The sequence below is a fragment of the Balaenoptera musculus genome, chromosome 7 (genome assembly GCF_009873245.2).
Source record: "Balaenoptera musculus isolate JJ_BM4_2016_0621 chromosome 7, mBalMus1.pri.v3, whole genome shotgun sequence".
NCBI lineage: Eukaryota > Metazoa > Chordata > Mammalia > Artiodactyla > Balaenopteridae > Balaenoptera > Balaenoptera musculus.
Genome location: NC_045791.1, coordinates 60,584,333 through 60,610,419, shown reverse-complemented (window position 1 = coordinate 60,610,419; position 26,087 = coordinate 60,584,333). Strand labels below are relative to the sequence as shown.

Below are 26,087 nucleotides of genomic sequence, written 5' to 3'. Positions count from 1 at the left end.
TCTAGTTCTGTGAAAAATGCCGTTGGTAGTTTGATAGGGATTGCACTGAATCTGTAGATTGCTTTGGGTAGTACAGTCATTTTCACAAAGTTGATTCTTCCAGTCCAAGAACATAGTATATCTCTCCATCTGTTTGTATCATCTTTAATTTCTTTCATCAGTGTCTTATAATTTTCTGCATATGGGTCTTTTGTTTCCTTAGGTAGGTTTATTCCTAGGTATTTTATTCTTTTTGTTGCAGTGGTAAATGGGAGTGTTTCCTTAATTTCTCTTTCAGATTTTTCATCATTAGAGTACAGGAATGCAAGAGATTTCTGTGCATTAGTTTTGTATCCTGCTACTTTACCAGATTCATTGATTAGCTCTAGTAGTTTTCTGATAGCATCTTTAGGATTCTTTGTGTATGGTATCATGTCATCTGCAAACAGTGACAGTTTTACTTCTTGTTTTCTGATTTGGATTCCTTTTATTTCTTTTTCTTCTCTGGTTGCCGTGGCTAAAACTTACAAAACTATGTTGAATAGTAGTGGTGAGAGTGGGCAACCTTGTTCATGATCTTAGGGGAAATGGTTTCAGTTTTTCACTGTTGAGAATGATGTTGGCTGTGGGTTTTTCATAGTATGTTGAGGCAGGTTCTCTCTATGCCTACTTTCTGAGAGAGTTTTTATCATAAATGGGTATTGAACTTTGTCAAAAGCTTTTTCTACATCTGTTGAAATTATCATATGGTTTTTCTCATGCAGTTTGTTAATATGGTGTATCACATTGATTGATTTGCGTATATTGAAGAATCCTTGCATTCCTGGGATAAACCCCACTTGATCATGGTGTATGATCCTTTTAATGTGCTGTTGGATTCTGTTTGCTAATATTTTGTTGAGGATTTTTGCATCTATGTTCATCAGAGATATTGGCCTATAGTTTTCTTTTTTTGTGACATCTTTGTCTGGTTTTGGTATCAAGGTGATGGTGGCCTCGTAGAATGAGTTAGGGAGTGTTCCTCCTTCTGCTATATTTTGGAAGAGTTTGAGAAGGATAGGTGTTAGCTCTTCTCTAGATGTTTGATAGTATTTGCCTGTGAAGCCATCTGGTCCTGGGCTTTTGTTTGTTGGAAGATTTTTAATCACAGTTTCAATTTCAGTGCTTGTGATTGGTCTATTTATATTTTCTATTTCTTCCTGGTTCAGTCTCGGAAGATTGTGCTTTTCTAAGAATTTTTCCATTTCTTCCAGGTTGCCCATTTTATTGGCATATAGTTGCTTGTAGTAATCTCTCATGATCCTTTGTATTTCTGCAGTGTCAGTTGTTACTTCACCTTTTTCATTTCTAATTCTGTTGATATGAGTCTTCTCCCTTTTTTTCTTGATGAGCCTGACTAATGGTTTGTCAATTTTGTTTATCTTCTCAAAGAACCAGCTTTTAGTTATACTGGTCTTTGCTATTGTTTCTTTCATTTCTTTTTCTATTTCTGATCTGATCTTTATGATTTCTTTCCTTCTGCTAACTTTGGGGTTTTTTTGTTCTTCTTTCTCTAATCGCTTTAGGTGTAAGGTTAGGTTGTTTATTTGAGATGTTTCTTGTTTCTTGAGGTAGGATTGTATTGCTATAAAGTTACCTCTTAGAACTGCTTTTGGTGCATCCCATAGGTTTTGGGTCATCATGTTTTCATTGTCATTTGTTTCTAGGTATTTTTCGATTTCCTCTTTGATTTCTTCAGTGAGCTCTTGGTTATCTAGTAGTGTATTGTTTAGCCCTCACGTGTTTGTACTTTTTACAGTTTTTATCATAGTGGGATGTGCTTTTAATTTAAGGCCTGGTTTCTCTGTGGCTAGCTTTGCAGATATTTAAAGGATCTTTTTACCCTGCATGGGTAGAATGCAGTGGAACCCTACAGGTTAGTAGTATGCATATGTTTTTAGAGGCAAGTTGGGCAAGTTCTTGTAGCCAAGAGATGAAGACCTTGTGAGAAATTTTGTTAGAGAGGTCAAAACCAACTTGCCTTCTTCTAAAATGAAACGAGGAGTATCTTATTATGGGATCTTCCCTAAATGGAGCCTTCCCCCTACTTTCTCATGTATACAATGGCAGAGAGAATGGGCAGATTTGATTTTATCTCCTGTTAACTGAGAAAGCAAAATCAGTGGGATTTGATGACTGACTGGGAGTGAGGAAAAGGAAACTGTCACTTGGCTAGCTTTACAGGTAATATCTTAGAGGAAGTGCTGGTTTGAGGAGAGGAGGAAATGAGTTCCAGTTTGGACTGCCCTAGTTCAGAGGGCCTTTGGGACATCCACATGGAGGTTTCTGTAGGCATTTGGCGATAAAGATTTGGAACACTGTAGAAAAGATTGGGCTGGAATAAAGTCTTTCTTATGAATATGAGTTGAAGATGTGAGGGTGGAGATGGTCTTCCAGAGAGAATATGGAAAAAGAAAAGATAAGCACTATTCATTTGCTCATTTAACAAATATTGAGAGACTTCTATTTTGGGATTACAGCAATGAACAAAACAGATAAAAATCCATGAGCAAAGATTAAATTCTATGGGATAGTAAAATGTTAGAGGGGTGGACAGAAGAAGAGACGAGAGCAACACCAGATGAACTTAGCACCCTGTAAGTTGAGAAGTGAAAACTTCAGGAAGGGGGTTAGCAGTACCAAGTGCTAGAAACAACGTCATAAAATAAGGAAGTGGCCCCTGGATTTAGCAACAAGGAGGTCATTATGTAACCTTGACAAGTACTATGTAATAGTGGGAGTGGAAAACCAAATTGTGGTGCGTAAGAGGGCTTAATGGGAGATTTAAGAATTAGCGGCAGCCAGTGTGGACTCATCTACCAAAAAAAACCTGGTTGTGTAGAGAAAGATACTGGAAGTAGAAAGGGGGTAGGATGCAGGGAATTTGCCCCATAAATGACATAATTTATATTTAAATGAATCAGTAAAGAAGTTCAACATATAGAATTTTTCTTTAAAACCAACTCATGTTGAAATGAATACTATAAATCAAGAAATAGCTGATAGAAATTTGGAAACAAACAAAAATTGACAACTTCCCTGCTCTCATAGAGCCTGCATTCTGGTGAAAAGGAGCGTATTACAGGATGGATCTTCCTATGTACCAACAAAAGAATGCTACTTAAAAAATGTTTAAGTGGCATATCCAAATGATCATATCACTTTAATTTCTTTGATAACTTAAACACAGACTAATTTGGACTGGTTTCATCGTGTAGGAAATGAATGGGGGGTTAATACCTCCTCCCAGTTTATAATGAGTAATTTTCGGTATGAATATTGGTGTCACTGATTCCTTAAAATGATAAGAACTTTTAGATTTTTGTCATACTTTTTACTCATCTGAGTCTTACTGTCTTAAGATGTCCCCAAGTTGGTCCTGTCTCCCCTACGTAGGGTCAGAGACCAGTCAAAGGTTTTTATATTGTTTATTCCTCATCACTTAAAAATGCAAACAATATCCAATACTGTCTGCACAGTTTTTAACCCTGTACTTCAACATGGTAACCTTCAGTTAGTCAAATGGTTATGCATCAGAGTGCACGTCTGATGTACGATGGTGTACCAGGAAGCAAACAGGGAGGGCAGGTCTGCAGTTCTTTATTTGTAATTCTGATTTGACATTCAGAATTCTGTTCAGATTTTAGAGAATAAATACAGTGCAGATGTATTTATTAAGTTGTTCCCCTTTGGGGATCCAGGGTAACATCCTCTAATCAAATACATGTAATATTTCCACAGTGCAGCAAGTGAAGAATCACATTAAGTCTCAAGTTAGTGCATGTCAGATTTTGCTGCCAAATGAGTTTGCCACAAGCTAAAGAAAAATCTGAATTTCAAGGCTTTTCAGATTTCAGAATTGCAGATAAGGGATTGTCACCCTGGTGACTTTTCCTAAAAAGTTTTGGCCCTGGAGCTTCCCTGGTGGCGCAGTGGTTGAGAATCTGCCTGCCAATGCAGGGGACATGGGTTCGAGCCCTGGTCTGGGAGGATCCCACATGCTGCGGAGCAACTAGGCCCATGAGCCACAATTACTGAGCCTGCGCTTCTGGAGAGGCCGCGATAATGAGAGGTCCCGCGCACCGCGATGAAGAGTGGCCCCCACTTGCCACAACTAGAGAAAGCCCTCGCACAGAAACGAAGACCCAACACAGCCATAAATAAATAAAATAGTGTTTAAATAAATAAAAATAAAAATAAAAAGCCAGCTTGTATATCACCTGCTCTTTAAAAAAAAAAAAAAAAAGTTTTGGCCCTTTTATTTTCTTGAAATTGTGAACCTGTGCTGAATTCAAATTACAGTATCATTTTTTTCTTATGTGGCATATCATGGGGCAAATTTCTCACTAATATGTATATATCCAAAAAAACAGCAAGAAAAAATAAGGAAGCAGTTTTCTTAAACAATGGAGTTTTCCTTCAGTACACATAGGGAAAAGCCATAGCAATTTTGTCATTAATGCTTAAGAACTGTGGCCAGGGAATTCCCTGGCGGTCCAGTGATTAGGACTCTGCACTTTCACTGTGGAGGGCGTGGGTTCAATCCCTGGTCGGGAAACTAAGATCCCACAAGCCATGCTGTGCGGCCAAAAAAACAAAAAACAAAGAACTGTGGCCCATCTGTTACTCCTATCTGTTCCCTGAACAGGAAAATCACTATTTGGAAGGGTCAGGGGCTTGGGTCCTATTTGTTTTTCCCAAGGATACCATCACCTTTTTGTATTAAGAACAGATTTAAACTAGCTTTTATTTTGAATACTATTTAATATTCCATTTTCCCCACTGGGCAGCTAAAGTTTGTTTTTAAGTCTGTTATAATGTTTGGAGTTTGCCACACCTACTGTTACTATTTAGAATGCAGAAGAGCAAACTAAAGGAAATCCACTTCTTTGACTTTTTTTTAAATTTATTTTTGGCTGCAGTAGGTCTTTGTTACTGCGCGTGGGCTTTCTCTAGTTGTGGCGAGTGGGGGCTACTCTTTGTTGTGGTGCGTGGGCTTCTCATTGCAGTGGCTTCTCTTGTTGCGGAACACGGGCTTCTAGGTGCACAGGCTTCAGTAGTTGTGGCTCAGGGGCTCTAGAGCACAGGCTCAGTAGTTGTGGCACACGGGCTTAGTTGCTACAAGGCATGTGGGATCTTCCTGGACCAGGGCTCGAACCCGTGTCCCCTGCACTGGCAGGCAGATTCTTAACCACTGCGCCACCAGGGAAGTCCTTCTTTGACTTCTTTTAACAATTTTAGGACAGTATGCTTCCACAAGTTCCTCCAGCATGGGTTGAGGACACCTAAGGGACAATGATAGATGTGTTATACTGAAATGATTGAGAAAGCATTGCATTTCAGCCATTAGTTGAATATTTTCTCATTTTCTGAATTTTTGAGATAACTGTGGAATTTATAATTTCACAGTTTCCAGTTAACAGTCTAAAGCACTTCTTACAAATCTTATTGAATATTTTGCTCTCTGATGCTTGCTGAAACTACATCTCCCTATTATAAAATATCCTCCTTGCTCAGGAGAGCAGGTGTGGTTTTGCTGAGTTGCTTACTTGTGACAAGGAGAGAGAAATTTAATAATTCATCATAAAATCCACACAGCGATGCTAAGAAGAGCAGTGAGAACTGTAAACTCTAGATAAATCGCTCTCATTGCAGGAATTTCCAGTTAGTCTAAGTATCAAGCATGCACATGTTGAACTCCCCTTATTTCCCTACAGGCATATTCTTTGTAAATCCGGATGATGATAGTACTTCATGCATTTTTTGTTAGAACTGCGGTAGCAGTCTGCAGTATTGTCAATTTCACACTTAAGTTTTGGGAGGTAGAAATGTAACAGGTTGTACTTGATTGCCAGAAAAATGTTTGATGATGATGGTTAAAGGGTAGAAAGGTGAAAGATGACACCGATCAGAAAGAAAAGTCATTAAATTTAAATGGATGAGATAATTTGAAATAAAAAGCATTAAAAATTGCCCTGTGTCTGTGTGTAGGTAGGTTGAGAAGAGAAACCAGGTTTAAGACGCAAGAGGGATAGTCAAGGAAAATACTAGGTCTTGCACAATAGAGTCAAGTGATTTATTTTTTCATATTGTACCTGGTCACAGTGAATTCTAGGTATGTAAATTAAATAAGGGAATCCTTAAAATTATTCATGTTTAAAAAGAAGTAGTGCCTCATTATATTAACATCAAAACCTTTACTATCTGGAACTTTAGAAGAATGGATCAGTTTAGAATAGAAAAATGTTCTGGATAATAGAGATCATATCTGTTTACAATTTATAATTTACCAATTTGGCATCAGTTTATTAATGTTGGCATTTTCATTGGGATGCAATATCAGATGGTTTTAGCATCAGATAAACTTTTTTGAATTTTAATGCTGTTTACTAACTGTGATTTACTTGTACACATTGCTTCAACTCTCTGTACCTCAATTCTCTCACTGAAAAATAAGACTTAAAACATCACAAAAGCAGGGTAATCATGAAGGTTGAATTAAGAATATATAAATGAAGTGCCTGGCATAGTGTCTTTGTGGCTATAATAATGTATTATTATTTGTTATTGTTGCTGTTGTTATCTTACTCTAAATTACATGTTTCTGACTTCTAACACAGGAAATGTAATTTGTTCATCTCTGGATATCTCAGAAACATCACTGTAATGTGCTATAGAATCTGTTAGTGTGGATGGCAAATTCGTTTGTTGGGAGCTACTGTATACATTGGCATTTCTTCCATTGGCTGGTTTTGAACAGTGTTGGGCCGCCTGCATACACCATTGCACCATTCCTATCAGCTTTGGGACACTGATCATCACATTATTTTAAATATTTATTTATTTATTTATTTTTTTATTTAATTTATTTATTTGGCTGCACCGGGTCTTAGTTGCAGCACGCAGGATCTTCATTGCGGCATGCGGGCTCTTAGTTGTGGCATGTGGGATCTAGTTCCCCAACCAGGGATTGAACCCAGGCCCTCTGCATTGGGAACACGGAGTCTTAACCGCTGGACCACCAGGGCAGTCCCATGATCATATTATTTTAAAATGACTTGTCTCATTGGAGAACTGTAATATAGTTGAGGAAAATGCTATTTTAAAGTTTGTATATTATTGGCACTAAAGCTTAAACTATCTCCTTTATTATCAATTTGGGCACACTATATAGGTAACAGCTGATTTTGAAATGAGTCTTATTTCGGGTGCATGCTAAGATAAGTTCTCTTGGGTAGAAAATATGTATCTAAGGATTTAAGTAATTCTGAGAGTCCAGATCCCACCCTCTTCTCATTCTTCTACCCAGAAAACCATGATGTGAATATAATAATTGTCAGCAAGTTCACAGTCTTACTGGACTAGAAAGTGTTCTCTTCCATTATTTTGTCTCCCATGAAGAGAAAAGACCTTCAGTCCATCTCCTTTTTTAGAAGAAAGGCTCCATAGAGGAGTTAGTGCTGAATTCAAGTTAGCATGAGTCCTGCTATATAAACGCATCCCATTTTAGAGTAGGGCAAATTGTTCAACTTCGGATCTAAGCAAGGTCTACATATTACATATGTTAAGTCTGTTAGGCCTCTTTTATTCTGTAACAGCTGTGCCATTCGTTTCTTTTTTTGTCCCCCATGCTATTGAATTGTTGGAGAAAGTGCTTCAGTTGTCTTGTATGTTAAAGCCCATCAATGAAAAATCCCCAGTAACGTACCTAGTAGTCATCAGATGGTCTTGGCAGGAATTTGTAGACTAGAGAAAATTTGTAAACTAAAGAGTTGCTGGAACAGTAAGTGGTCGTATCTTTAGAACACGCGAGTCCATGCGGACAGCATTTTGTGTGGGTCAGATGGGTCTGGACTAACTAGAAATAAGAATTTGACCCTAAATAATCCATGTTGTGTATCATGACTTAGATTGGTTTAATTTTTCTCTTTTGCAAATTAGTGGAAATCCATTTTACAAATTGTGGTTTCTGTGTCAGTTGTCAATTCTTGGCTGTCATCAAGTCTCTTTTTTTGTTTTGTTTTTTTCATTTTATTACTACCCCTTCTGGTTACTCAGCCTAAGCTGAAGGATAGACCATTATCTTCTGGAGATGTGGTCAATCCCTATCTGCACTGTTATTCAGTGGGTCATGATTGTATATCAAGTTTGTGATGGTAGTAGTATCTCTAGTGCCAGGTTTTTCTTGTTGTTTATGTAAAATGATCATTTGGCATCATAGTAGCTGCAGAGCAGCATTTAAGTCTCTGGAGATCACACATTGATGATTGCAACATAGACAAACTCTAGGATGAGCATTATTATATTATCCCTTATTTCCCATAATCTGAATCTGCCATGGAAAATAACCAAACAACTCTTCCCATTAATTTGGATATGAGTTTTTTTTTAACTTTGACAGTATCTGAAGAATTAATTAGTATCCTATCTGGAGATTGTCAAAAACAAGGATCTTGGGAGTACCATGACTAAAAGGCCCCAGTGTCTGCTAATTATTTAGAATTGTGTTGTTCAGTATGGTAACCAGTAGCCACATGTGGCTATTCATGTTTAAATATAAACTTAATTAAAATCAAATAAAATTAATTTTCTCAGTCCCATTAGGTACATTTGAAGTGCTCAGTAGCCACACGTGGGCAGTGACTATTGTATTGGTATGGTGGCTACTGACAGGGCAGAATATGAACCTTTCTGTCAGTGCAGAAAGTTCTGTTATACAGTGCTGATTTAGAAGTGTCAGCCAGCAGAGAGGGAAAAGAACAACCAAGAGGATCACGGACAAAAATATGCAAAGAAGTGCATGGCAGTCACTGCTGTCTAGCATCAGGGGAAGGAGGCCCTTGTTCTGTCTTCAGTGTTTTCTCCTTCAGGATCAGAAAAGTCCTGGAAATCAGTCACAGGTGATGATGGCAGCAGTATCCATCAGCATATTCCCTGAAAAAAGTAAAGAGTACTAGGTAGAGGCTTTTACTTGGATTCTTTTGAGGTTCCTTCTGGACGATTCAATTCCTGAGGCTCATTCATAGAGGAGTGAATGTAAGGAACGAGCAAAAAATATTAATTTATATAACAACATTATTAGAGGAGAGAGGAATCCTTTATTGAGGTATAATACAGTATCATCCTGGGAGTAAGAACAAATTATGGATAGTAAGGACATTGACAGTTATCTAGGCTTTTAATTTTTACATAAAGTATGTTCTAGATCTCACCAGTTAACAAGCATATTTAAGCCTACAGGCAAAATAAAATTTATAGAGTTTATTTCAGTCTATGTATATGAATTTTTTTTAACTTGAGAAGTACATAATCATTGAAACATTTATTGTTATCAGATACATATCTCGTTTATATAGGAAGGCTGAACTCAATGCAGGTTTTTTTCCTCTTTTCCTTTCTCAATTTTTCATGTTTTGTTTTCATTTTAAGGATAATAAAAGTGTTTTATGAACATATTTTATCATCTGGATGACTGCATTTCGGTGCTTAAATTTGTGTTTGTGATCATGTTATAGTAGATAGTGTTACTTTAATTATCATGGCTGATTTTTTTTTTTTAATCTTTTTTTTTTTTAATTATTAGCACCTTTAATTATTATTTATTTATTTATTTATTTATTTTGGCTGTGTTGGGTCTTCGTTTCTGTGCGAGGGCTTCCTCTAGCTGCGGCAAGCGGGGGCCACTCTTCGTCGCGGTGCGCGGGCCTCTCACTATCGCGGCCTCTCTTGTTGCGGAGCACAGGCTCCAGGCGCGCAGGCTCAGTAGTTGTGGCTCACGGGCCTAGTTGCTCCGCGGCATGTGGGATCTTCCCAGACCAGGGCTCGAACCCGTGTCCCCTGCATTGGCAGGCAGATTCTCAACCACTGTGCCACCAGGGAAGCCCTGATTTTTTTTTTTTTGGGGTCTGCATTGGGTCTTCGTTGCTGCGCGCCGGCTTTCTCTAGTTGTGGCGAGCGGGGGCTACGCTTTGTTGCAGTGCACGGGCTTCTCATTGCGGTGGCTTCTCTTGTTGTGGAGCACGGGCTCTAGGCACGCAGGCTCAGTAGTTGCAGCACGCGGGCTCAGTAGTTGTGGCTCACGGGCTCTAGAGCACAGGCTCAGTAGTTGTGGCACACGGGCTTAGTTGCTCCGAGGCATGTGGGATCTTCCCAGACCAGGGATCGAACCCGTGTCCCCTGCATTGGCAAGCAGATTCTCAACCACTGCGCCACCAGGGAAGTCCCATGGCTGATATCTTAAGCTCCAGAAAACCTGCGCTGTGGCCGTCAGTGCATTACGAGTGAGAATTTTCTCCCTATAAATTGTGCCCAGAATTTCTCAGATTTAAAAGCACTGATACTGATTTTTTTTTTACACGCATGAATGTGCTTCTTACCAGTGAGTTAAGGATTAATATTTGGAATTTATGTTTCCCTTTCCAAATGATTTATGACTAAGTTCTTCATTATAAAGTAGGTAAGCTGTGGAGTCTCTCTATATTTTACCTTAAGTGGCTCATGGTTTAAGACAAATTGAGAACCAGTTTCTCATCCAGAATTTGAAAGCTGAGCAGTCTTGAGGAAGAGTTAAATGTTGGAATTACCTTGGGGATGCTTTCATAAAACCAGTGTGCCTAGGTATTCCCCCCACCCCCACATACATATCTTCTGCTGTAGTAAGTCAGGTGGGCCCCAATAGATGTACAGGTAATTTTCTGATCATGCAAGTTTTCTTATTTCAAATTATTTTTAATTTATTAATTAATTTATTAATTAATAAATAATTAATTTATTAATTTGATTTATTATTTATTTAAATAGTGACTTAGGGGTCAGGTTTTACAATATTAAGTAATGATCTGAAACTGGCGTGTGTGAAAAAAGCCCAACCAGCCACTTTGCTTTATTAGTAGCTTAATGCTTTGCTTATCATTATAGATTTACTTTTTATAAGCAGAACATAAGCTCCATGTGGGCAGGGGATTTTGTTATGGTTGTTCATTGCTGTCTGCCCAGTTCCTAGAAAAATGCCTGGCAAAATAATACAAGTGTAATAAATATTTGTTGTTGTTGAACAAGTGTATGTATAAGTAATACTAGGTGATAAGGATATGCTAGAATATAACAATTGTGCTAGTAGAAGTAAAAAACAAAAATACCATTGCCTTTGAGCAAAAGTTAGTTGAGTAAAATTCTGAGTTTTATAGCTCTATACATTTTTAGCCATAAAAACAGGATCTTTGAAAAGAATCATGTGATTTGTGTATGGCACATACACATTGTGTAAGTCATCTTGAGGCAACTGGGGCATAAAATCCATCCAAGACAAGGTTGTGCCTTCAGGGTTGTATCACCTGAGGTGAGGGAGGAGTAGCTTCTGTTTTTTAATTAGAAATGTTTGTGCATTAATATTTGATATAATTAATAGAGTTAGATTTAGGTTTGCCATCTTATTTTATTTCATTTTGTCCCCTTTGTTTTTTGTTCTTCTGTTCCTTCTCTCCTGCCTTTATAAGTTAAATATTTTTTTAAATTCCATTTCAATTTGTCTGTAGACTTTTTAGCTATATTTATTTATGTTATTTTTTTGGTCATTGCTCTAGAGAACACACTATATAGCCTTAACTTTTCACAGGCCTCTTAGAGTTCATATTGTTCTGCTTCAGAAAAAAAATACAGAAACCTTGCCTCATGTAGGTCCATTTTAGTCCATATATATCCCATCTGCATACACTATGCCCTCTCTAGACATTGTAGTTTTTGCTTTAAAACAAACCTGTGTATTTTAGATAAAGGAAAAAGTTGTCATTTATATTTCTCGAGAAAGTTACCATTTCCAGTGTTATTCATTCCTTTTTGAAAATCCAGACTTCCATCTCATATCATTTCCGATAAGCCTGAGGAGCTTCCTTTAGCATTTCTTACAGTGCAGGTCTGCTGGTGATACATTCTCTTAGTTTCTCTTCGTTGTTTTTGTTTGCTTTGTTCAATCAGTAAATGTCTTTATTTCATCTTCATTCTTAAGATTATTTTTGCTGGAATTCTAGATTAATTCAGTTTCTTACTCTTTCAGCACTTTAAAAATTATTCTGCTGTCTTCTGGTCTCCTTAGTTTCTGATAAGAAGTCATCAGTAATTTGAATTATTTCCTTTTACATAATGTGTTGTTTTTTTCCTCTTGCTGCTTTCAGGATTTTCTCTTTATCTTTGATTTTCAGCAACATTGTTTCACACATACATCAAACAGGCCAAAAAAAATAAATAGCAACTTCATAGATGAAAAAAGGAAAAAAAAGAAACCTTTTATCTTTGGCCTTTTTAACCATCTCATACAAACGAACTTCTTACAGTACAGCTAAGTACATACACAAAAAGGTTACTGGAATGCTCGGAATAAGATTTTTTGTTGTGGTGGTTTTTGTTTTTTTTACAAGGTTTTTTTTCTCTTTTGAGATTATAATGAACATGGTCACACCACAAGTAAAGTCAGAAGTAGGACAGAGAACACTCTGAAGGCTGGTTTGGTCATCTGAGATCATTAAAAATGGCTGACCCCCTAACAATATGTACAAAAATATAAAATGTAAATAAAAAATACAAACAAATTTTCCTTTTTAAGTACTTTAAGAAAAAAGTCAGGGCCTTGGAAGTTTTGGTTCTTTTTTCTCCCCTGTTGCAAATTCGCATTGTGGTTGACTACTGACTACTATATATGACTATGTGTGTAAGTGTGGTTTTCTTTACGTGTATCCTGCTGGGGATTCTCCAAGCTTTGTGAATCTGTAAATTTGTGCCTTTCATCAAATTTGGGGAAATTTTGGCTGTAATTTCCTGAAATATTTTTTCTATCCCATTCTTTCTCTCTTTCCTTCTTGGACTTTAATTACACATGCACTAGGCCTTTTGATAATTGTCCCACATGTCCCTGATACTGTTCATTAAAATTTTTTATCTGTTCTTTAGATTGGATAATTTCTAATGATCTTACATCAAGCTTTCTGGCTTTCCTTTATCTCCATTTTGAATTTTTTGCTTCATATATTTTTCAGTTCTAGGATTTCAGTTTGGTTCATTTTTTGTTTTGTGTTTGTTTGGGTTTTTTTTCGTGAAATTTTCTATATTTTTATTCCTTGCAAGCATGTTTTCCTTTGCACTTTTGAGTATGCTTTAAAAACCTCGTATACTAGTTTCAGCATTTGGGTTGGTGTCTCAGTGTTGGTTTCCTTTGTCTTTTTTCTTAAGATTGGGCCACAGCCTTCTGATAAGTTGAGTTATTTTTTAATTGTATCCTGGACATTTTACTATTATGTTAAGGCTTTGGATTCTGGTACATTCCTCTGAGGAATGGTGACCCTTCAGGCAATTAATTTGATTAGGTTTAAATTGCAAATTCTGTCTCTTAAGCAGTTGTTCACATCTCAGTTCAGTCCTGTGATCCTGAGTAGGACACTATTTTTTTTTTTTTTAAAGATAAAATTAATTTATTTGCCCTCAAAACTCCATGGGGTGGGCGTGGGCCAGGGCCATACTGGGGCCCCAGAGTCCTATGCACATGCCCTGCAGCAGTGGGCTGGGGAATCGTGTTCGGAGTGCCTGCTCCCTCATCCAGAGCTGCCTTGAGCTGGGTCCCTCCTGACCCCATCATCCTGCTCCCATACGCAAGGGGTACACAGGTCCACCTGCAACAAACTCGGACCTGCCTCCGGCAGCAAGGACAGGACCCTGGGGACGGCTGAGTGGGAAGGCAGGCAGGAGGGTGTGGTTCAGTGCGGAGAGCTGCTATTCTGCTCTTCAAAGGCCATCTTGCCCAGGAGCTGGCTGTCCAACTCCACCCCACCTACAGGTAGCTGGAAGAAGTTCATTTCGGCTGCTAAGGCTGCCATGGCAGAAGGGTCCTGGCCAAACTGAGCTCGCAACATCATGTCCATTTTCTCCAGCCTCCTCTTGAGCCGCTTGGCCTCCCGCTCCCGGATGAGCCGGGCCTGCCGCTTCTCCGGGGTTTCATTGGCCCGCTTCAGCCTCATGGCCTCCCGATCTCGCTGCAGCCGGCATGCCCGCTGCTCGTCTGTCTCCTGCATGCGCTGCAGGCGCTTGGCTTCTCAGTCCCTCATACGCCTTACCTCCCGCTCCTCGGGGGTCTCATTGTCCCGCCGGCTCTTCTTGGCTGTGCGCTCTCGTTCCAGCCGCTGCAGCCGGACTTCCAAAGGCTCGTTCTGTCGACGCAGGGCCCCACTTGCGTACACTGGGGGTTTGGGCTTCTAGCAGTTTCCGGTAGGCAGCACAGTTGTTGCACACAAGCAGAATTCCAGCAGGGTACACTGGAGGACTAAAGGCAATGCCCTTCCCCTCAGCACTGGAGGGGCCCTCTCTGTGGGCTGGAGGTAGGGATTCCATATTAAGGACTTCAGAAATTTCTCACTGTTAAACGTGGCATGGCTAGTAAAACGGGCTCCACACACAGCACAGTTAGACCGCTGGTCCTCCGAGTGGATTAGGAGGTGGCGACCCAGTGACCCGGGGGAGCTAAGGGCCCGGCCACAGACAGGACACATGTAGCTCTTGGCGCTCACCACTGCTGCAGTGTGCTGGTACACATGTGCAATCAGCTGCCCCCGACTCCCACAGTCTAGCTGGCAGAGGGGACACTGGCAGAGTCCAAGTAAGGGGTCAGAATTCAAATTCTCCGTGACCTCATGCTCTACCACATTGTTCCCACCAACAGGCTGTTCTGCATTTTCTAACTTTTTCCACTTTGACCACCCCTCCGTCTTCCTCTGATGTGTGGGAAGAGACTTCATCTTGTGTGGTCTCCTCTTCATCACCCTCACTGTCACTGCTACTGGAGTCCTGATCTCTTAGTTGTTGGATAGCTTGTCGCTGACTGCCAAGGTCTCCAGGAAAATCAGTTTTCATCATCGCCTGGCGGGCTTGCTCTTCTAGCCCAGCAAATACTTGATCCCAGTGGACTTTATTTGGATTTGTCTGTTTCCGACGGGACATGTTTCCCTGATCCAAGAGCTCTGGCTTTTCCCAGTTTCACGACTGGATGTTACTACCTCCTTGCAAGGTGCTGACCAAAGAAGAAAGAAACCGCAAATGGCAAAGACAGGCCTCCACAGGAAGTGGCAAAGGAAGCAGCTTTCAGGCAGTCTTCTATCATATCTCCAGCTCTGGTGCAGTTCCCACGGAGCAAAGTAAACTCACCTGAATCCCAGGTATCCGGCGCCTCGGCGCTCCGGGTCCCTGGGCCCCGCCTCCGGACAGATGGACCGGCGGACAATGGGCCCTGGGCCGCAGCTCGGCCCGGCCGGGCCAGGGCTCTCCGGGACTTGGCCCCGGCGGGCAGAGGGCAGCTCCGGAGGACACTATTTAGTACACGTATTGGTTCAGCGGTGGTCAGAGATTTGGGAGAGTATATCTAGCCCGTGGGCCTTCCTTTCTTTGGCTCTCTCCACTTTGGGAGTCCCTGAGCAATGATGTGCTTTACATTGCAGTTATATTTTATAGATTGACAAGTTAATCTGGTGTATATTATTTTTACTAACCTAGATAGCATGCTAAGCATTGTAATGGAAATCTTTCTTGACTTAGTGATTTGTGTACATCCCCATCTGCATTAGCACCTTATATTTCCATGTGGTGTATATTTCTGAATGATCATTACTACAAGAACACTGGCTATTTCATTCTTAGTTTAAATCGAAACATTGGATGTTTTGTATTAGAATACTTTATGGTGTTTAATAAGCCTTTGTTATTGCTCTTTTGTTCAGAGTCTTTTCTACTAATACATGTTTTTTATACATTGTTAAATGGAACTATTTAAAGAGTTTTTGAACTTACATTTAATTATTGATTATATCTTTGCCTATTAAGAAAAGTAAGGTGGTCAAATGTCCATTGTGTGGAAATAATATGTTGTTATTTTACACACATTTTATAAGTGTTAACAAAGGTTTGTTTGGCATATTTTATAGGTGTCATTTGCAGACAGTAAAACTAAACTGTCAAGGAATTCATACCGTTCAGTACTTGTTATTTGGACCAGCTTAAGGAGTCTTTGACATATCAGATCAGCTGGCAACAGAAAATGAAAAGTAGCGTGGCACAAATAAAGGTAAGTGTTTGAAACTTATAATAAAGAACATAAACTTGTAGTCAGTTATCTACCCTTTAAACAAAAATGCATTTATATAATTAAGACATTAGAACCAGACAGTAGAATTGCATCATACGCACATTTAACTTAACACAGTGTCAAATGTAGATACTTGGCCAGATGTGCAAGTGGGCAGTTGAGAGAACATACAGGGTGTGTGTGTGTGTGAATCAAGAAAGTGCATGTGAGTGAGCACATGCAAAAGAAAAATAAACAGCAGGAAATTCCACCATTCTTCTCAAAGAGCATTGTTTCCTGCGTGAGCATGAAATGGAAGATGAGTATCGTCTTCCGCGGTTGGTCACAGTTCCTACATGTCTGTCTACAAGTGAACCTCTTGTTGCATATTGCATATGCGTAAATGAGCTCCTTATTCTGTGCTGTACTTTACTTTAGACATTATACATTCATTTATTCATCAGATATTCACTGAATTCTTACTATGTCCCAGTGATTATTCTAAGCACTTTGGGTAAAATGGTGAATAAAACAGGAATCTTACGGGGTTTGCATTCTAGTGGGAGAGAAAGAAAAATCATAAACTTAAATATGTAAGTGAATTATATAGTATATTAGAGTGTTAAATGCTAGATCTGCCAGCCAATCTATGTAGTCCACAGATCTGCTCATACAAGCAGGCACATCACTTCCTGGGTCTTGGAGTCAGTAAAGGGAAAGGTGGATTTTTATTTGATTGTAAAGACCGGCACTTGTCCCTTCCCCTCCTCCACCACCTCTGCACCCCTAAACCTACTTTAAAGAGTGTGAGTAGATGGGAGCTCCTTAACAGCAGGCACCAGGTACCAGGCCTGGGGTGTGGTAAATGCTTAATAAACTGAGTCGATATGCTTACAGGCCGAGGCAGGCTCTGCTGCCATCTCTTTGAACTTCTTTTGAGTGTGAGAAGCCACTCTCCAGCCTCCCTCCTGGGTAGACATCCAGGCTGTGCTTGCATAGCGCCTTTGGCAGGGGGCTCACTGTCCCTGAAGCTGGCCCCATCTGTCAGTAGATACTTTCATATAGTGTTCTGAAATCCGCCTCTTTGGGACTTGTACTGATTGGTCCAATGACAGTTAATTAAACAATTAATTGTGGGCCGAGTAGGTGGCAGACTGTGTTAGGAGCTGGGGACATAAGGAGAAAGGAGAGCTTGTGCGGAACTGGCTCTCAACTGAGCCGTGTTAGGCAAGAGCACAGAGATTTAGACTCTGTAACATTTACACCAAAGGAGAAGTGTTTAGTCTTTCTCAGAATCCTCGTCCTGTTTCTCCTAGACTTTGCTTCTCCACGTTTCCCTCTTGTGGTCCTCTGGGGCATTCCCCCAGCTTAGGAAGGGATGTCCTCAATCAGCAAGCCCTTCACACTTGGTGGCTCAGCCCTCCAGCCAGTTTAGTTTGTCTCCTTCTCTCCATCTTGTTGGCTATAAGCAGGTCCACTAGCTGGTTTGGGCCCATTCTTACCTCAGGTGAAGCTCAGATCCTCTCTTGACATTCTGAGACCTCATCTGTAAGGTTCAGGAGGCTTTAGCTGAGGATCCCTTATTTTTCTATTGAGCCTTCCCGTAGCTTCCTTAGCCAGCTGGAAGCAAGCTCCCTAACTCTTCCAGCCCCTCCTCCCTCTGGCTCTTGAAGACTTGTTCCCTGAGCCTAACGGATGCTCAGAGCCTCTGAACACAGGCTGTCTGCTCCATTCACCTCCTCATATTGCTCTCTCTACATCGTCAGAGACTACAGGTGACTGCACTGTGTACCATATTTGCTTCGCTTAATGAACAATTTAGAGAATTTTTAAAGGTAATTTCAACAATATGTTACTTTCAACTACTGCTCTTAGAATCTAAACTCTGTGATAAGGGAAATAGGGAAATTAGGTTATTATTATTTGGATCACACTTCGAAATTATTTTGCACTTAGTAAAACCTACCGAAGCCCAGTTCAGGTTCCCCTTTACTCACTGTCACCCTCAGTACTCTGTACCACAGTGCTTGTTCCTACTCAAGATCTCCTGTTAGCACTGAGTAGTGATTTCGTTACCTTATACCATACCATAAACTATAAACTATTTAGATATGCAATTCCAATAAAATACTTGAATGGCAGTTGTGTGTGAACATAACTATCAGTTATGCCAGTCATTTTATCAGTGTGCCAGTCATTTGTTAACTTGATCATATTTACAAAATCCTGATTCACGACCTCAGTATTTTTGGTTTCTCCCTCTTACCCACAAGAGATACTGCGTAGACGTGTTAAAAATCATTAGCACAGAATTGAGGCCTGCTCCCTAATGTAGTTAAAATAATTGTCATGCCTTGTACAAGAAAAAGTAGACAGTGCAATTTTATTGTTCTTTCTCTCTCCCCTCCCTTCCCTCCTTCCCCTTCTCTGTCTCATATATAATCTGATGTGTTTAATTGTAGAAATCTTTTTAACCGTCTCTCTCCCATAAGATCTTAAGTTCCTTGAAGGTTTTTCCTATCTTTTGTATCCGCCAGAGTGTCTAGACAGGAAGGGCTGTGTCTTATAATAAATAAGTAAATATCGTGTTTAGTGTTACCATGAATTGAATGAATCTTGTGCTCTATATTTGGTTTAGGATCTAGATGTCAAGTGTTATGGAAACCTATTATCATATATATTGAACAGTTCTATTTAATTAAGCTGCCCAGTGAAATAATTCTTAAAAGTTATACACATTGGAAACAGGATTTTAAGATGTTTGCATTCAGTGTGAAATACAGCCAGACTGGCTACTTTAAATTATAAATTTGATCACATGTTTATTCACCAACATGCATTAGTCTAATTAGTGTATGCCATTCAAAAAATGCAATACTTAAGAAGATTATATTGGCAGTTTACTTGTGATAATGTTATACTCACACTGCTGGTAATTAGATAGTCATAACATAAGAGGAAGTTGGAGCTTGTTTACATTTCTTTGCAGTATAATTTTCAATTTTTAAATGTATTTTTTTCCCATTAAGGAGGGAAGCATGTAAGTATGCGGAACAAGTTACTCATTATTTGAATTATTTTTCCTTAGATTTCAAGATTAAGATACTTTGAAAACATACTGTTTTTCCTTTCTTACAGTTCAGTTAATTAAAAGTACTTTAATTCTTAAAAATAAGCTTGTCAATATGAATGTTTTTATACCAGTGGTTTAAAAAATTTACCTGTTTATAGAGATAAATATTTTGGCTTCTTAACTATATTTGGACTTTTAAATTAGGATTTGTTCTTAAACTGGATGGTTCATATCTCTGTCTCAGTGTGACATATCTTCAATCTCATGTTACACTGAAGTTACTTATTTGTATGTCTTATTTTTCAGAGGATTTGGCTTAGGAGCTATATTTTACAAGTCATATTTTTTAAATCCTTACAGCCTACCATATTGCCATACATGCCATATCAGACACACAAATATTGTTTGCTGAAAACAAAAATGAATTTTCATAAATACATTAGAGTCAGTTTCTTCTAGCTATTTATTTTATCCAGATTTAGTAACCTGGACTAATGTTGTGGTTTCTATAAGCTAATGGAGATAAGAAAGTAAGTGCAATGTTACAAAAGACTTGGGCATAACTACAGAAGTGACCTCTTGCTAGAAAATCTCTGGCCCTTGGTCATGTTTTTCACCAAAGGAAAGCTTTGGTCTTGTTTTTCACCAGGAAAGGCCTTTATAAAAATGATGTTCTAGGGACTTCCCTGGTGGTGCAGTGGTTAAGAATCCGCCTGCCAGTGCAGGGGACACGGGTTCGAGCCCTGGTCCGCGAAGATCCCACATGCCATGGAGCAACTAAGCCCGTGTGCCACAACTACTGAGCCTGCAGTCTAAAGCCTGTGAGCCACAACTACTGAAGCCCGCGCACCTAGAGCCCATGCTCCGCAGCAAGAGAAGCCACCGCAATGAGAAGCCCCTGCACCACAACAAAGAGTAGTCCCCGCTCACCGCAACTAGAGAAAGCCCGCGCACAGCAACGAAGACCCAACGCAGCCAAAAATAAATAAATAAAATAAATTAATAAAAAAAAAAATGATGTTCTGTAAATTTATATCTTATTACACAGGAATAAAATATTAACTAAGTGGCATCAAAAATTAGAGAATTTTCTTCTACCTTGAGTTTTTTTGTTAAAAACAGTATTTGATCTATAGTGAAAACCACAAACATTTACCTTGGATGACCTGAAAATTTTGTTTTATCTTATATACTATTTAGGTAATACAAATTATTCTTATGGTTAAAAAAATATTTTGAAGTAATTTTTTAAAGCACTTCCAACTTTCCAAGATACATTTGTCATTGTCTATATGTTTTTTAACAGAATTTTTAAATGCCCCCTCCCCCTCTTTTGTTCCTTTGAAAGCATTCTTCTAGTCATGACAGAAGGGAAAACTATAATTCATATCAGAGGACCTCCTCTCCAGAAGACAGGTAAACAGTTTTATGTGTTCCAAATACCATTTAAATTTTTTATAATGAGTTTAAGAAATTATCTAGCGCTTAGATTTCTAATTTTAGGGTAAACAACTTCTTTTTGATGGTTTTACAGGCAATATTATTGAGTGAGCTTGAGAACAGATCATCCTTGAATGGCTGTTCTAGCAATTTCTAGTAAATCTAGATTTTATGAAATTTTTTAGGTGAAAGGGAATAATTTTAATATCTCAGATACTAAATAGAATGAAAGTTTATAAAATGGAAAGGTGAGTTGAAATCACATTATTTTGAAGTGCTTTTACTGTTAATACTATCCTTTATATTTACATAGCTCTTTCTATAAGTTTTCAAAATGTTTTTATATATATCTTACCATAATTGTGTTAAGATCAAAGATCCAGAAATATTACCATTAATGTTCATCATGCATTCATAGTAGGACTTTAGTTATTTCACTTAGTAAGCTATAACCATTAAAATAACTTATGAAAGGAGAAGCACCCTCTAAACTTTGTTTCATTTGTCTAATTCCTTATTCCCTATGTACATTGTTCATATTCCACTCTGCTGTCTCTAAAAACCTTTGCTTTATGGGCATCACGTTAATCACTGTGGTATGCATCTACGATCACCTCCTCCCTGTGTATATATATTTTTAAATCTCTCTACAGACATACACACATGTATGTGTGTGTGTGTATAAATTAATTGTAGATATGTATATAAAACATGGATTATGTTACTGTGTCTATTTATCGTGTGTGTATGTATTTAACTTCTCTTAAGGTTCTCTGATTTTATTACTTCTAAGATTCAAATAGCAGATTTATACTCTCTATCCCTGTTTGCTAATAATTTCAATCCATTCTTACAGATATCTAATAATATAATTTCAAGAATAGCAGCTGATAAAAATAGTCTTTTGTAGTAGAGTTAAACTGGTCTTTATGGAGGCCAACCAATGACACTGATGTCATTTGTTCAGTACTTTGGTAAAATGAGCCGACTCAGCAAAAGGAATCATTTGGAGGATAGCCTTTTTCATGTTAAACTATATATGATATGCAGATATATATCTTTTACTAAGGACAGTACGAATCAGGGTGTCAGGTTTGGTTAAGTGAATTCCAGGAGTTGTTTTGTTGCACACCAGCTGAAAGCTTTTATAATCATCACGACTAAATGAATAGGTGTCAACAAAATAAGCTGTTTGTTGAAATCCACTTGATAAGACTTTGTTCAGTCATAGAGTTATGTTGCCATTACCAATATATGACTTTCCTAAGTATAACATCATTATTTTCAACTTAAAACTTTGGTTTTCTTCTTTTATGTGTTAGATACACGGAACAAGAAAGATCCCCTCGGGATAGAGATTACTTTGATTACAGCAGGTCAGACTACGAGCATTCAAGAAGAGGACGTTCTTATGATGATAGCATGGAGTCACGGTTAGTATTGGATATTTTAACTATAGAAACATACATTTGTTTAAATTTTCTTTATGCTTAATAATAATCGCAGCTAGCATTAAATGGATGTTTTTAGGTGCCAGGCTTTCTAATAAGGACTTAATGTGAATTAACTCCTAATTGCAGTAAATATATGTCTCTTATAGATGAAGAAAATGAGCCTTAGAGAAGTTAAGTCATTTGTTTGTGTTTTAGAAGTGTATCAGTGGCAAGTCCTGGTCTGTCTGACTCTAGAGCCCAAGCTTTTATTCATTATACTGTACTACATGAGGAATTGGCTTATGTGAGTTTTTGAGACTGTTTACTGAATGAAAGCCATTTATATTATATGACATAGAGTGATCTTAATATACTTTCCTACATAATGGCAGAGGGACATTGAGAATGAAGTTACCAGTCTGCAGTTTTTATTCTAAGTATAAATTATTCTTACTTGAGTCTTGAAGAACTTGATTTCCCACCTTATTAGTCAAACAGTTTCAAAAACTTGCCTACCATGTTTTATTGTTCACCTAGTTCTATATCCTTTTTGATGTCTCTCTCACATTATCCACTCCATGACTATTGAGACTATAACCCACTAGAATTTTGATCAAATTTCTCCACAGTTTGGAGTAGAGAAGTAATATCTCCAGTTTGGAGATATCAAACACATTATTTGATATCTGCAGCCAAAATTTCCTTCTCACTACTTACTTTCTAATATGTAACCAATCCTTAAATGTCAGATTAACCTCAAAAGCCAGGTTCATCTGCTGTTACCCTAATGACACCTTAATAAGAGCAGCTACTACCACCATAATTGGTGAGCTAGGTATTCCTATATCTTCTCAAATACTGTCAAAACTCTTACACACTAGGTACTGTATCTCACAATTTAACATGTAAGGGATTGGGGTCTGAACTGATTAACTAACCTGAGGTTGCCATTACCCATCTAGTAGATGATGAAACTGAGGTTTGAGCTCAATTCTGGCTCCAAAGCCCATGTTTATTTCCATATGCCCTAACTGTATTACTTCACTCTAACTCTGTGTTTGGTCCACTGTATGTATATAAAGTCTCATTTGATCCACACAGTCACACCGTGAAGTAAGCAGGTTGTGTATTATGTAGAATATAAAGGCTGTAGTACAAAAACACTTGAAGAGAAATACTTCTGTTTGGACTCAGAAGAATATTACTTCTGCACTCTAAAGGAACAAACACTATAATCATGTAAGGACATGATTTCACCAGCCAGTGAGCAGTCTTACCTGGCGTTTCTCAGAAGAATCATAACCAGTGTCAGTAAATCCCTTCTGTTGCTCTTCTCTTGGAACATTTTACATCTACAGTAAGAAGCAACTCAATTACAAATCTCTGGCTAGATTTCAGAGCACCTGCTTTTGACTAATTGGGGTTTCTGTTTGGAACCACTTTTTCCCCCCCCACTGTTCACATTGTCTTAGTAGGTACAGACTCTGTCTTCATGGGGCAATCACTGAGGTCTCTTTATACTTCGGTTTTAAAGAGTTCCTCCACAGCTGCCTGGGTAGGTGACTGCTTCTGTCTCTCCATTTATTAAGACATATTATCTCAGATATACCCTCTAGATTTAGCTAAATTCTGTTGAGTGGTTTCCTGGTAATGCAGTGATAATATGAAACTTGTTTTTATTTATTGTATTCATATAACTCATGGTTGCACAAAGCATGAGCAGAATAATCTGAGCTTCCAGGCAGCATAAGTAATAAACAGCCAAGTGGACAGACTCTTCTCTGGGGAAAGATAGCAAAAAGCAAGGCAACGCATTATTTCTTGCTCATTCTTGATAGTTTGGGAACATTAAATACCCTAATCATTTTAAAAGTGCTAACTTAAAAAAGGATAGTCACCTGCATTAGTAGGGAAAAGTTATTGTGCTAGAAAATGGTTTATTTTTTCACATTGTCTCAACCAGAAGCTTCTGATATTTTGAGATTTATAATAAATTACGAGTTCTATCAAGAAACAATTTCAAATGTTACAGTTTATTATAACATTCTTACTCCTAAATTGCCATTATTGGAGATAAACTCTGGTTTCTCCTTTATACAACTTATCATGTACATCACAGGCCAATTGGTCATCTTAAAACACTATTTTCACGTCACTCTTCCACTCAGAAACTAACATTAAAGATTCCTCGTCAGTTCCAGGATAAACAACTTAAAGTCTTTGCTTGTCTTTTAAGATTTCATAGTCTGACTTGAACTTATCTTTCCAACTACTGTTATATATGATTCTTTATTGTTTCTACTTATTCTGGCCCAAATACCCTTGCTCAGCTTTTCAGTAGTTATTCTGTCTTCTACTAGTTGCAGAATGCCATCCTCCATTCCCCCTCCCACCTTCCTACCTTGCCCCCAATGTAAATCCTGTTAAGCCTTGATGACCTAGTTTGTTACATTTTCTCTGTGAGGCACTTCCTTAACCACTTTTCCTTGTCTGAATTTGTGGCCCCCAAATGGTCTCACTCATTTGGTATGCAGTTCAGTTAAGAATGTAATTTGTATTGTCTTTTCTCCATTAACAAAATATATTACAGAAGTAGAGACCGAGAAAAACGCAGAGAAAGAGATGTGGATCGGAAAAGGTCCCGGAAATCTCCATCTCCTGGGAGAAGAAGCCCAGAACCATTGGTAACCCAGAGTTCCTCTGCTCAGGATGAACCTACTGCAAAGAAGAAGAAAGAGGAGCTGGATCCTCTTCTTACTCGCACTGGTGGAGCATATATTCCTCCTGCAAAGCTCAGGATGATGCAAGAACAGATTACAGATAAAAACAGGCATGTCAATATCACTAAGTATACAAGGCAGTGATACCCTCATTTTAAAAAAATCATCTGTGCTCTAATTAACCTTGGCTGCTGAGAATTTGCATGAGTCCACAATGATAGAGACCTCAAATTAGACTTCTTTCCTTCCTACCTTCAGAAGCTCCACTGGAGCTCTGCTTACTATTTTCCCTGACATTAGCTCATAAGCTCTTTATTTTTTGCATGAATGAATGGAAAAGTTTGAGGAAAGATCACTTATCTTTTTTTTCTTTCCTGTTTTCAAGCTATTCCTTTTGTAGTTGCATGCATGCCTATTAGTAGTATCCATTTTTCGTCGATAATCAAGAGTAATATTGATATTTCAGAACTAAAATGGATCTTTCCAGTTGTACCAAACCAGGAGTTGGCAAACTTTTCCATAAAAGGCCAGATAATATCAATAAGTATTTTAGGCTTTGTGTATAAGGCCAGATAGTAAATATTTTAGGCTTTGTGCATTATTCTGTCTGTTATAGCTACTCCCCTTCGCCGTTGTAGTGAATACAGTCATAGATAAAATATGTAAACAAATGAGAATGGCTTTGTTCCAATAAAGCTTTATTTGCAAAAAACAGGCTGTAGGCTAAATGTGGCTCATGGGTGTAGTTTGCCAACACCTGTACTAACCTCTGAAACAGTTGACAGTTTTCTCTTTTCCCTCCTTTTCTTAGGCCATAACATCTTAGACTATAGTTTTTTGCTACACTAAGGCAAACAATCAAAATTCATATATGACCATTCAACCTTTAAGTACCTTTTCTTCCCTTTGCAAAATAATTGGGATGAAGAGGAACTATGTAGGAAAGTGCAGCTAAGTTTTCAAGGCCTTTTCCTGTAGTGGAATGAGATAACCAGGAAAACTGTGGTCCAAGATTGAAGTGATCATTCAATTGCCAGGTAGTCAGGAAAAAGATTGGGATAGAAGATAGCTATGCTTTAAGAAAAACAGATTCCAGGTGAGTCAAGAAAGTCTTCCCACATCTTTCTTGGGTATTTTCATGGCAACTTGAAAGTACTTGAGAACCTTATATAAATGAAATCTAAATTTGTTGCAAGAATTAGCTTGAAATAGAAATGTCATTTATATAAAATAAAGTATAAATATTTGAAATAAATTAAAGTTTAAAAAATCTATGAGCAGGGCTTCCCTGGTGGCACAGTGGTTGA

General features: G+C 38.4%; 1 protein-coding gene and 1 pseudogene across 2 annotated transcripts in view; one reads left to right on the top strand and one right to left on the bottom strand.

The window, feature by feature from the left end:
* Nucleotides 1–26,087, top strand: part of CWC22 (CWC22 spliceosome associated protein homolog) — a 64,655-nt gene that overhangs the window by 6,410 nt on the left and 32,158 nt on the right. Inside the window, exons 1-5 of one of the 2 annotated variants that reach the window (XM_036858002.1) lie at nt 15,131–15,212; nt 15,975–16,114; nt 20,536–20,603; nt 21,950–22,060; nt 24,651–24,890. In XM_036858002.1, the coding sequence (XP_036713897.1) occupies nt 16,088–16,114; nt 20,536–20,603; nt 21,950–22,060; nt 24,651–24,890 (446 nt within the window). In that variant the 5' untranslated portion in view covers nt 15,131–15,212; nt 15,975–16,087. Of the gene's footprint in view, nt 1–15,130; nt 15,213–15,974; nt 16,115–20,535; nt 20,604–21,949; nt 22,061–24,650; nt 24,891–26,087 lie in introns of those variants that run through there. The other variant, XM_036858001.1, reaches the window with a different exon arrangement.
* LOC118898080 lies at nt 13,590–15,020 on the bottom strand (annotated as a pseudogene).